The sequence below is a fragment of the Xenia sp. Carnegie-2017 genome, unplaced genomic scaffold, assembly GCF_021976095.1.
Source record: "Xenia sp. Carnegie-2017 unplaced genomic scaffold, XeniaSp_v1 HiC_scaffold_2, whole genome shotgun sequence".
NCBI classification, from domain to species: Eukaryota; Metazoa; Cnidaria; class Anthozoa; order Malacalcyonacea; family Xeniidae; genus Xenia; species Xenia sp. Carnegie-2017.
Genome location: NW_025813482.1, coordinates 7,966,091 through 7,979,004, shown reverse-complemented (window position 1 = coordinate 7,979,004; position 12,914 = coordinate 7,966,091). Strand labels below are relative to the sequence as shown.

The 12,914-nt window shown below is 33.3% G+C and overlaps 2 protein-coding genes across 2 annotated transcripts; one reads left to right on the top strand and one right to left on the bottom strand.

Annotated features, from left to right (window-relative positions):
- Window positions 1–107: 107 nt before the first annotated feature.
- LOC124439726 (putative agmatine deiminase) lies at window positions 108–2,054 on the top strand. Its single transcript, XM_046990006.1, is given in 2 exon segments — window positions 108–927; window positions 1,224–2,054. Coding segments are annotated over 2 exon segments (996 nt in total). The 5' UTR covers window positions 108–203; the 3' UTR covers window positions 1,496–2,054.
- A 191-nt stretch (window positions 2,055–2,245) lies between these two features.
- On the bottom strand, window positions 2,246–12,891 carry LOC124439725 (ATP-citrate synthase-like). Its single transcript, XM_046990005.1, has 33 exons — window positions 12,240–12,891; window positions 11,477–11,599; window positions 11,155–11,217; window positions 10,848–10,946; window positions 10,676–10,767; window positions 10,352–10,431; window positions 10,052–10,182; window positions 9,854–9,972; window positions 9,501–9,640; window positions 9,203–9,264; window positions 8,788–8,905; window positions 8,408–8,559; window positions 8,024–8,170; window positions 7,805–7,875; window positions 7,660–7,712; window positions 7,249–7,364; window positions 6,972–7,076; window positions 6,769–6,860; window positions 6,162–6,266; window positions 5,679–5,760; window positions 5,442–5,552; window positions 5,161–5,226; window positions 5,023–5,084; window positions 4,789–4,882; window positions 4,594–4,698; window positions 4,447–4,496; window positions 4,265–4,329; window positions 4,035–4,120; window positions 3,663–3,806; window positions 3,352–3,465; window positions 3,078–3,160; window positions 2,658–2,734; window positions 2,246–2,487 (listed from the first exon to the last, which is right to left on the bottom strand). Exons 1-33 carry the CDS (start codon window positions 12,390–12,392, stop codon window positions 2,378–2,380), a joined length of 3,270 nt encoding a protein of 1,089 aa, XP_046845961.1. The 5' UTR covers window positions 12,393–12,891; the 3' UTR covers window positions 2,246–2,377.
- Window positions 12,892–12,914: the final 23 nt, after the last annotated feature.

Genomic DNA, 12,914 nt, shown 5'->3' with positions numbered 1-12,914 from the left:
CGTCCTCACCCTTCGTTTTGCCGTTGGTATGACCCAATGGCATCACCAGTATATGAGTAAATCTATGTTAGATTCACATGCGCAGTGTGAGTGGCACAGGAAACTAGTGAGTCTGCGTTGTACTCAATCGTTCTAGTTCAACAGTAAAATGTCAATACTCGACGAATGCTGATTTTATAGAATTGCTGCATACGATTTCAAGAATGGCATTATCTGTTGACAACGATACTAAGGATAAACATCTTATTGTTGTTTCTCTACCGGATGATGCTTATTATAGAAAGAATATAAAAGATATTGAATGTTTTATTCGAGAGATGAGCGAGAAAACTGCAGGTCTAGATGACTTTGTTGTCATTTGTTCGAATGCCACAAAAAAGAACATGAAAAAGCAGTGCACTTGTTCGTTTGGAAATGCAAAATTTTTATTCGTTGACCAGTCCTTAGACCTGTGGATGCGTGATTTTTGTCCAGTTCTACCAAAATCTCAAGTAAAATTTAACTACCAGCCCAAATACCTCAAGTCCAAAGATGCCAATTATGTTGATTCAGAATTCATGAAAGTGATGACAAGAATTGGTGCCAAACTTGAGCAAGTAAATATTTCATTAGATGGAGGAAATGTTGTTGATAATAATTGTGACAAAGTGGTGATTTCTGAACGCATTTTTGTTGAAAATAAAAGTTAAAGGAAATATTTGAAAAATGACTTGGAGGATGCCTTAGATGCTAAAATTGCTTTTATTCCTGATCCTGAAGATACGACAGGACATTCTGATGGTATTGTGGCATTTATTGAAGAAGATATATTATTGATTGCCAATGATGGGGATGAGAAATATTACAAAGAAGTAGAAACTGCCGTGAAAACTACATTTCCTAATGTGAAGACAGTGTGTTTGCCTTGTGGAAAGCACAATAGTTCAGGTACAATGTTTACAATAATGAATTTAAATATCAAAGTAAATGGTTTGAACCCGGGAGCATCGTTACATGTTTGCAAATGATGATCGTCCAGGTTAATAAAGTCCTGAGAAGGACTGTTTTTGTTGCTGTTGACCGACGTTTCGACAACCTGAAGATGACTACCGCTAAGGTTGTCGAAACGTCGGTCAACAACAACAAAAACAGTCCTTCTCAGGACTTTATTAACCTGGACGATCATCATTTGCAAACATGAATTTAAATATTAATGCTCATAATTTGATTTTTGCATTTTTTAGATGGCAAAAAATGGAAAGGGTTTACTACTGCAATAGGAAGTTATGTTAACATGTTGGTAACAACAAATGCTGTTTATGTTCCACAGTTTAATTTGAAAGAGTCAGACAGTAAAGCATTAGAAATTGTTAAATCTTGTACACAAAAGAAAGTTGTATCTATTAACACATCAAATTTAAGTCATATGGGTGGTTCTGTCAGATGTATGTCTTGGCAAATGGAAGCATCCCATCCAGTTGCACAGGCTCTATACAAACATTGGGAAAATTTTTAGTTCAAGCCAGCAATTTTGTCAGGAAATTGACAGTTCTTGTTTGTATTCATAGTTGATACCATGGCATGCTTTATTCCAGTAAACCTTTCTGTTGTTTCAAAGGACATTTCTAATTTTCAATGTCAATATCTAAAAATAGGTACGAACTGTGTACATGTGAGTACCCTCGAAACCACCACAAAAACAAAATAGTTGGGACATCCAGAAGAAATCTCACAAATTTTAATGATATATTCATCCAATTGTAAATGGAACCATTGTTTGAGATAGACCACTCATTGTTTTAGACGTTTGTGAACAGTATGACAGGACTTTCAGGAAAAAAACAGAAATAAAATGGCATGGCTTAATATTCGCACTAGTTTTGTTTGTGAAAAGAAACTCATGAGTTACTTACCTGTTAGTAGTTTAAAATATTTTTCCGAGGTCTTGAAAAGAGCTTGGTTGAAAATATTTTTTTATCATGACAGACTCTAAGCATAAATAACATGTATATACCAAAAGCAATAGTCTTATTGTATTGAGCAGTCAAATTAAATTATGGCAACAAAGAAAACAATCAAGTTTGCTAAATAATTTCCTTTGTCGGACAAAACAAAACAAGACAACGCATATCAGTTGCAGCCTAAGTTGTCTCCATTTGGTATTTCTGATTATATATAAAAGTTTAAATTTGAAACTGCGCAAACTTCAAGCAAATAGAAGATAATCAATGGTCAGTGAGGGGCGTCATGGAAAATACACAATTGATCCCAGATCATAACAATCTATTTTAATTGAATAAACGCATTAAACTCCACGCCTAACTAAAGTATATAGTGGTTATTTCGACAGCTGTTTCAAATTTTCACTGATTTAATCCAGAATTTTTCGTTGTGCATGCTACTCAAAACCAGCTTGATGTTGTAGATGATCAGGGTGAAGATAAGTAATATCATCCCAAGGATGTCGGTATAATCCTTGTCTGAGTCGCTTCTGGTCCAAATAATGTCCTAAAATAAATGGAATAAGAATGTAAAATGTGGCTTGTTCACATAAACCTAATCTATTGGGATGAAATTAAAGTTCTTGAACGTAAAATAGTCTTTCAAAGAGCTGAAACAGTATCAACATTGTATAAAAGATTGGTTCAGCAAGGATAATTATCAACAAATAAATTTACCAATAAATCCGATGGATCTACCAAGTACGAACAAACCATTTAAAGCACCAATTGACACAAACTCGTCAGCTTCTTCCCTAAGTTCGATAAACAATACCAAAGTGACCAACACGGACTAACTTTCAAACTATCACAATTCCTTTCAGTGCTCTTACTCTGAGATATAGTGTTTTGCTAACCGTTGAAGTTTACAGAAATAGTTATGTCTGAATATAAATTTACTCGTGACCAAACAAATTCAAACATTTTTAACGCAATATTTGTGGTAGTTATATAAGGTACAAGTACATCTCAGGACTATACCAACCTGGACGATCTACATTTACAAACATATAAGGTAAAAGTATCATACAGCGATCTCTGTCTTTGTGGATCATACGTAATTGATGCAATGTTCTATGAATGTACAGAGGCACACACCTTGTGAAAGATCCACAATTTCTCAACAGATCAACAAGGCAAACAGCAATACATCCATCGACATTTAAAATAAGATTGGGTTTCTGAAAAAAATGCACGTCAAGAATATCTTCAGAAAAGTCCAAACAGTTCTTAAACAATGGCAAATTTTGCCGACCATCAATAAAAATGTTTGCATTTAGATCGGAATTGTTTTGGAAGACTGAAAAAGTGCAAATTTGAATAGAAACATCTTTAACACAATACTGTTCATTACTTAGATATATAAGTATACCTTAGATGTGGTGACTTTCTCGACGCTCAGAGCAAAATTCAAGACTTCGTTCATGGGGAAATTAGCTAATGCAAATTCCTTGATTATTACTACACGTTTGTCAGGATTATTTATCTAAAATACAACACAATTTTATAAACGGTTTGATCATTATAGCACAGTCTAGTATGACTGGATATAGATAGAAGAATCTAGTCTAAAAATTACTAAAAAATGCACAAAAATGATTTCGTGCAACATTTTAGAGATTTGATACTGAAAACATCGACAAAAAAAACTTGACACAAAACACTCAGACTCGTTAAAAATACCGATTTCACTCGATGACCAATTCCCATGATCAGTTTTCCAGACTTTTTGTAATTGTTTACAAATTCCATTGGCGTTATTGCACTATCAGATCCTTCAGAAAAATGTTTGGCAGCAGCGTCCAATGCACCTCCAAATCGATCTCCCTATACGAACACTTTCCTCATTAATACGAACGATGCAATGGTAGATTTACGTCTCTTTGTGATATCAACACAATGACGTTTGTTTAGTGACCTCTTATAAAAAAATTATAAAGTCATTCAAAATATCGATAAAGCCATTCAAAATATCGATAACAAACAACACCACACGCGTTCATAATGAAAATTTTATGCAAGAAATCAACATTTTAAGGACAACAATTAACTTACAATTGTGAGCAATCCTGAAGCGAGAGAAGACATTAAATCTTTGCCAGCTCTAGCAGTGACAATTGTGTTATGTGCTCCAGAGACAGCTTAAAACAAAACTAAAGCTTACAAAAATAATCAATTCCACGTTTGATTTGATTTTCGGTCAGTAAAACATTTCATTATGATGGAATTAGCTGCAGCGGATACTCCGCTGTTTGTCGTTCATGTTTCATACAAGAAAAGCTTACCAGGTCCATGGTCAGCGGTAATCATCAAACACATTTCTAGGAATTTACAGGCGTACGCTGGAAGCCTAATGAACGTACGTACAATAACAAAAAAACTTAATAATAATGGTTGGTAAAAAACGTGGAAAGTCTATTGTTATTTGGCGAGCCACAGTTCGTAAGTTCCGCTAACTAAGCATTACCTCCTTTGAAACCACAAAAGTCCAAGAACTCCTCCGACTCCAAGGTCATCCTAGAAAAAATACAGTTATATTGACGGCTAAGTAAAGACCATTTGCCATAACCAAGGACATCGCTACTCCAGATTTTTTGTTTAGAACAACATGCACCTCAAATATTTTTGTAATAGGTACGCCAGCATAGAGTAATTCAGCTCCACGTTCGTCACAAATGCTTGACATGAATGACGAGGGCTTTCGAATAAGACCGAGCTCCTAAAAAAGATTTTTACAAGATGGTTGAGTTAACTTCACAAATAGGCCCTTTAAGGTAAGCAGTAATTTGACGACAGTGAGCCACGATACCTGTGCCCAGCTGTAATCCATTGGGACTGTTGGTGGAGTTTTATCAGGTTTAGGAATAAGCTGTCCTTTAGCTACGAGATCATTATAAACATCTCTATGGAGAAAAAATCACATAATTCATAGTAAAAAATCTTACAAACATTGCATTTGGGAAGTAGAGAAACGTGATGTCTTTTATTTACGAAATATTCGAAAAAGAAACTAATAACACAAAGATGAGATTTCAGATTTTACCGTATCACGTCAAACAAACTATCAAAACTCTCTGGTACATGAGCTCCGGCTGCTTTTAACGCCTTAAAAAAGATGGTTATCAAAAATAAGCATAAAATATTTCAATGACACGAATATTTAAAAGTTCTCACTTTATACCTTATTCTTCGCTACAGCTGTTTCTTTGTCAGAATGAGCACTTGAGCCAGCATGACCAAATTGTACCTGAAATTAAGGTTCATTTTATTTCACACAAAAAATTGTTCATCGCGTGCATTTTTGAATTGTCGCAATCTTGAAAATGTTTTCAATTGTAACTTTTTACCAACACAGAGGTCAAAATACACTATCATCGTTTTTCTAAGAGTAATGAAATTAATCAAGATCAAATTACCTACGTGTATCCCATTCATACGTCAAGCGGTTGATATGACACATACCTCTGAAGTGAACATTGTTCCACAAGTTCCTATACACCACGCCACCAAAGGCTTCGTAATACGTCCTGAAGTGATTGCATCACAGATAAAATATTCTTCGGTTCCACCAACCTACACGACATCAAATAATTACATACGTAACAGTAAAACATTTTTCCTTGAAAGCAAATTTCCATTTATATATTTTAGACACACAAACAGGTAAACAGCTAATATTTTCCCAGAAGTGAATCTTACCTCTCCCAGTAGTACAAGCATTTTAACATCAGGATGATCATTAAAACGTAACAAGTGATCAAGAAACGTCGTTCCAGGATATCTTGACAAGTAAATTAAATGAAAATTCAATATGTATTTATAATACAATCATTGTAGTATGCAGTAGTCTATCTACATCCTCTATGAATGATAAATATTATATGAAAAACAACATGAAACATTTGATATCAGGGCTAAAGAATATAGAGCACACCAAAAACGGTATTTAACACATAACAGAACTAAAAAATATAATTCATCATCACCAAAGCTGCATGCAAGCGAACCATACAAATCATTCGAATTTTACTTTTATACTTAAGATTCTGCTTCATGTTTTAACGTATCTTTCCTTCAGCTGATGTTTCATCTTTGTACAAAAATCATCTCATGACACAGTGCAGTATATTAGGGAATGGAAAGGAATCCGAAAACTCAAGTAAATGTGAAATATCTTTATACCTGTCACCACCAATAGCAACTCCTTCAAAAACACCATCGGTAGATCGTGAAATGATGTTGTTGAGTTCATTTGACATACCACCAGAACGAGAAACATAAGCGACACTGTGACATAGAACAAAACAAAATTATAATTGTAAAAGACAGCTTCAGTAAAAAATTCTAGAGAATTTCAATAAATCATGAATTTTCAAAATGTGTGTAGGTTAGGTTTTCGTTCAAAAGTTTACGAGAAGAGCATCCATTGGCTTCATGGCAAATAATCTTTAAATTAGTTTGCTTTTAACTGATTCAATGTTTTAAAACCTGGTTCATCCCTTATATTTCAATTATATAATAAATATACAGTACACATATGGAAAACATGTAGCTTCAGATTCTCTGGTTACGGTTTTTAAATAGAATCGAGGCACGCATGATGCAATAAAAAAATTACTTTAATAAAAAAATTGTTGACTTCTGCTCAAAACCGCTTTAATTTTAACGTGATTTATTGCTAAAAATTAAGAACAAACATAGGCGTGCACGAGTTTTATTGATGTGAATACTTTATACATGCTGCAATAATTTTAAAATGTAGCTACACCGTTAAGTATAAAACACGCACCTTCCTGGTCTATATAATCTTGAGGCAAGGATGTTATCCAACATGCCACCAGTATTCCCAATTTTAAAGCATCCCGGCTTAATACCTCCAACCTTAACCAATATATGTATCCATATAGTAGTACAGGGCATATTTTCACAAAAATCTAAAGCAAAAGACAATTTCTGATGCAAAAAGTAAGAATTAGGATTTTCTTTACTTACCGTTGCGGGTCCAATTATGGTAACACCTTTTTCCTTGGCTTTTAGGTTTATTATTCTTGTCATTGCCTCGGGAATTCCTTCGGCAATTATAGCAATACATCTTATCTACCAACAGAAAAAAACAAATAATTAACTACTTGAGTTCTTGCATAAAATGAGAGACATTTTAAAATTTGTTTTAAAACAACAAGCAACACCCATTGTCGTCATTTACTTAATTAAGGAATGGGAATACGTATTCTCGGCAAAAATCAATAAGTAGAGCATATCTACTAACCTGTTCATAGTTCATTGCCTCGACTGTCGCACCATAAGCAGATCTTAAGGAAGCAAAATTTACCATAACGTCAACTTCAGGATGTTTCTGCACTGCCTCCTTCATATCTTTATAAACTACGTAAATTTATTGATATATTTATAGATTAATTAACATAGCTAGGTTTTTGCAGCAGCGTTTTACACGCGTTCATGATATACCGGTATTCATGTAGAAACCGGTAGAGTGAGAGAAAGATTAAATTGTTGACATAGAAAGATTATGTTGTTCAATTATACGTGAAGAAATCACGTGATTACACGTCATCAATGCACTATCATAAGGTAACGTGTACAGATCTCATGTACTCGACAAATTCACGCAACAAAATGTTTGAACACAGTTTCTTTCACTAAAACTTCAAAGTCTTACCAGGTACCATGATTTCTTTATGACCATAGTAAAATTTACTTCTGTGATTACCGCTGTAATAAAATAATAGCAAAAATGTGGCGAATATCACACTTTTGTCAGTCTAAAGATAAGATAAATTATCAATATGAATATCTAAGTTCACCTGAATGGATACACAATGGCTGCAACAGATGGTAAACGCCGTTCACAAACATAATCAAAGTCAAGCATTCCCTAAGAGGAAGTAATGTTTCTGATTTCACGATTCAAAGTATTTTTCCGAGAGGAGCGATACAACATTACACTTGATGTATTGATTTACATTGACACACAAAATAAACATGGGTACCTAGCTGTATTCTGTACTTCAACACTTGTTTACCTGGACTGCTCTTGATTGCATTCCCCAAACAATAGCTCGAGTCATATTATGAAACAGTGGTTCACCGTCATTGCTATCAACCGATGTTTTCATGTTTTTCAACTCGGATGCAGAGATAATACGTTTAGCTTGAGAAAGAGATGGTCCCTAAAACCCAACGTATATAAAAAAAACTATTTTTTCAAAAACAAACTAATGTATGAGTCCATCAACAGAATCGTTATATATAGTGCACGTAGCTTAGGTTTAACTTTGAGCGACTAACCAAACATTTTAAATAATGGAGAAATAGCAGTGTGATGCTTGTCATCAATTATAAAATATGTTTATCTTGAAAATTCATGTTTGCAAACAAAAGAATATTCTAGGAATCAATCAAAGCACCTGATCAGCAGATTTAAAGAACATGTCAGCAGCGGTGTTAGAGTCAAGAACGAGTTGTTTAGGTATCTCACGTTTACCTAATGCCATACCAACAACTGCTGTCATGTGAGTTTCCGTTCCAAATACATGTACAGGAACACCAAGGGTGGCACCTAAGTAAAGAACGACAATAATAGTCTCTGCAGTTCCATTGTTTCATTTGTTCGTGAAGCTAACTGTATAACGTGCATGCAATTTACAATTAAAACTAACGATCGAGACTATTTTAATGGGTAAAACTCTGAAGAAACTTTAACAATCCCTACTAACTTCTCGCATAACTCGTAGACCTTCTTGAATTTTAATGGGTAAAACTCTGAAGAAACTTTAACAATCCCTACCAACTTCTCGCATAACTCGTAGACCTTCTTGATAGTTCGGCCCTCCACGTCGGACAAAAATAGTCACTTTATGTCTTATAAGTTCTTTTTGATATTCCTGAAGTGCCCTAACGATTCCCTAGGAATAATATTGTACAGTATTAGGCATATATGTAAGAGTTACAGTAAATGAGCCACTGTGGCTAATAAAAAGTAAAACAATTGATTTCCGCCTGGAAAATCTACTGCCACTAACATATGTACATCATGGCATTATACTGACACCTAACACATACATTTATAACTTGAGAAAAATGTATGATAATTCGTAAAATCAAAAGGTAACGTTGTGTTTTAGCCATGTTAAGACTGGAGGAAATCCGTACAAAACGTGCCTATTACAGATAAAAAAAATGCCACAACAATGCTTATTTACCTTGAAAGTTGCTGATACGTTTGTAAAATTAGCAATTCCACCACCGATAATGAGAATCTTACCTAAAATGAAAATATGAGAAAAAAATATTAAACAACCAAAGAAACCTCTTCTCCATATCGTAGAAATAGTTCTAGTTAAAATTTCACAGGTAAAATCATCATTACATGTACAGTAATATAACTAAGGATGCCTTTTATTGTACAATAGTTGCGCGTAAGCGGACATTTATTTAAGTTATCTTTATCGAGTGTATAAGAAATAAACTATTTTTAACAAATATTTGGATTCAAAATACCATCAGGTCTTGGTTCCCCATCAGAGAGTAGCTTCAAAATTGTTATAGCATATTGATAAGTTTGACTTTCAGTTGGGGCACCAGAGTATTCACCATAGTTTGCTAGTTCAGATGCACCACCAAGTCCACAAATTGTATCACTGATTGAACAAACAAAATACTGTTGATATCAATGGACAAATCAGTCAACAAACTTTATGGATTTATGGGCAAAGTGCTTTGTGTTTTTTGCATAAAATAGTCATAATTACGTATACAACAGAAGATAGATCTACCATGTGTAATAAACAACAGAAGATAGATCTACCATGTGTAATAAACAACAGAAGATAGATCTACCATGTGTAACAAACCTGTATATGACAGATGCACCACCCCCAGCAACCATTGTCCATATTCTTCCAGCCTTGTTTAAAACCGTCAGTTTAAGAGATGCACCACTTTTAGCATCTAAGTTAGCGATAAAAGCTTCCTAAAAAGAATATTGTTGAACTTAATTCTTCTCATAAACTCTGCACATTGCAAAAAAAATGCTAAAAAATAGTCAATACCTCAGGAAAGGCCTCACGACCAAATGGTGGAGGAAAAGTAATTTCACCCCATTTTGGTTTGCAAATGAAATCGGCTGTTTGGTCTAATTTTGCAGCTACATCCAAAACGTGTATTGTCTTTCCCACAATCACTTAATAAACAACATAATAGAAAACTTTCATGTCATTTTTAAGAGCAAAAGTATGTAGAATTATATTAGATGCAAAAAAGTGGTGCAAGTGTTGGCTTTGCTATATGAAGACTAAATATACATGTAATGTCATTCAAATATATAAATAATATTTTGATAGTTGATTCACCTAATGGATTTATTTCCAAATAAGTAAAGTAAAGTTCTGTAAAAGTTTCAAAAAGAGAGAAAATGAAGTTGGCCAACAATCTATAAAGAGATTTTTAAGAAACATTATGGCTAAGAAACTGGAGACGAACATCTTCAAATGTTAACACAAGGGTATCACATTGTTAAATGATCTTTAAAACATCCATAATTTTCTCTTAAATGGTTGGCAACTAAATTGTCATTGTTACTTTTTATTATTACATATTAATTTGAACATCTAAGATGGATTTTTTTTAATTAACTTACATGTTATGTTGTCATGCAAAAATTTAGCATTAAAAACCTTTTTGTTTCCCCTGAAACATTCACCAACAGCTCAGATTCAATCTTATTAACATCAACTGACTGTCCAACCTCAACATGCAATTGCCTTGCCTGTGGAAAATCATCAAAAATCTCCTTTAATAAGAAAATTGTTTAACCAAAAAAGTTCATTTAACATCATTATTGATTACCTTGCTATCAACATCACCAATATCTACTCCTCCCTCATGATGAAACAAGATAATGTCAGATTCACGTTGTGCATAAATACAAACATAAAACTCCTCTTCCTAATAATTAATAATGAAAAAAAAACACACCAATGAATTACTTAACAAATTCTGATTATTGTTGTAAAAAAGCATTCATGTGAATTGTTCAAAAAATTTAATAATTTACAACTGAATATGAACCATGGGAAGTAAAATGCTTTTTCTGTTTGTGCAAAGTAATGCCTATGGAGTAATTTTCAACTAGCTTAAAACTACAGGACATTACTTGTTTATGTTCCACAAAAGGTTCAATGAGAAACCGCTTCAATAGTCCTTTTGTCTGCCCAATCTAAAATTACAAACTTTTGATAAACTGAAAAACAGACAATAAATATGTAACATATATGATGTAAGTTCTGTTTCATTAAATAAATGAAAAATGAACATACCTATTTGATTATAAACAAAAACATATTGTCTTAATCATAATACTTACATAAATATATATAACATAAAAATAGTTTAAATTTTAAGTTTTAGAATACTTCTGACAAAAATATAATCACCTACTTGTAGTGTATTAAGAACTTTAGGTTATGGCTATCTACCTGGATTTCTTTATTTAAACGAGATTCAACCCACTCTTGCACTTCTTTAATATCAGCTTTTACTTTAATCAAACCAAGCTTTGCTCGTCTTTTTATCAATTGATCAGGCTTCACAACTAGTTTCTAAATAGCCACAAGATAGATTTTTTAAGTAATATAATTTCAATTTGAAATCCTAATGAGATAGCTTTGGATGAACTTGAGGTTAAATGTACAATTTCATATAGATCTAGAAGGTGAGGCACATATCAATATTGATACATGTAAATCCATGCATTTTCATCCTCTATTACATTGTCCAGATAAAACAATTGCATGATCTTGTCTTTCTGCATAAATTCGATCACATGACAAAAGGGAATATATTTAATTTTTTATGGTGTCTTGATGCAAACTTAGAAATATTTAGCATACTTTTTTGTGTTACCTGTTATGAAGTGAGCAATATCTTCGTCTACAAGTTCAATAACTACTCACATATGTCAAAATTTAGAAAATTCAACATATCACAACTGAGTGGATGTCGCATTTGAAAATACAAAGAGATGGATGTCCACTTCATGGATTTATAACAAATCAAACCGTACACTTACTGCTTTTTCGTATCAACATATGTTTTGACAAGCCTGGTACAACCAGTCAAGCAGAAGTACAACATGATGAGACAATCTAATCTACTGCTACAACATCGTAAACCTCATTTGATCATCAAAAAATGTCGATCAGCATATCCAAGTCGGAGACAAAATTTATTACAACAAACCTTTGTGTTGAGCCATTCGTTCGTTGCGATCACATCGTGCCAATCTTTACTACTGCTGATGCAAGCATTTTGACATTTTACAAAATCACTATTTTTCAAATATTTTGTTAGTAAAACCTTCGCATCTTCTTCGTAAATCGCTTTAGCAGACATACTTGCGAACCGAACAATCTAGCTAAGATTTTGAACTTAAAACTGAATTCTTGACTGATACTGCTTATTACCGACGATATTATAATCCATTGATGTTAGGAATAGTATTTAGTGTCCTGTGGTCCTGGTACTGGCTTGTGTTTAACTTGAACTCTTGAACTCAACAAGTTGAAACGAAGTTTGGACACTTGGATTGTAATACTTAAATGCACAAGACACGTGGCATAATAAAAATAACAGAAATGCTGGCAGTGTCGTAATGAACGACCTTAGCCTTTCTGTTCTGCATATCTGTATAAAATTGAAAATCATATATTTTACTTTACAAGATAATACGGGAAATAACACATTCATATTTCTATCTTCTCAGAAACTAGTGCCAAGCAGTACCACACCATTAGTTGGTATGACAGTTTACAAACAAGTTTCTGAAATCACTACATATTTTTGGAAACAAATATGTTTGACTTATAAATATTTTATAAATGAAACAAATAAGTTTAAATAGGTTTGCTAGGTAGT

Excerpts from the sequence above, each read along its gene's own strand:
- LOC124439725 (XM_046990005.1), bottom strand. The coding sequence starts at position 12,392 with ATGTCTGCTAAAGCGATTTACGAAGAAGATGCGAAGGTTTTACTAACA. Across the intron at positions 11,600-12,239 it reads ACGAATGGCTCAACACAAAG|AAACTAGTTGTGAAGCCTGA; the intron begins GTTTGTTGTAAT and ends GTGGCTATTTAG. Across the intron at positions 3,807-4,034 it reads CTTCAGGATTGCTCACAATT|GGAGATCGATTTGGAGGTGC; the intron begins GTAAGTTAATTG and ends GTGTTCGTATAG.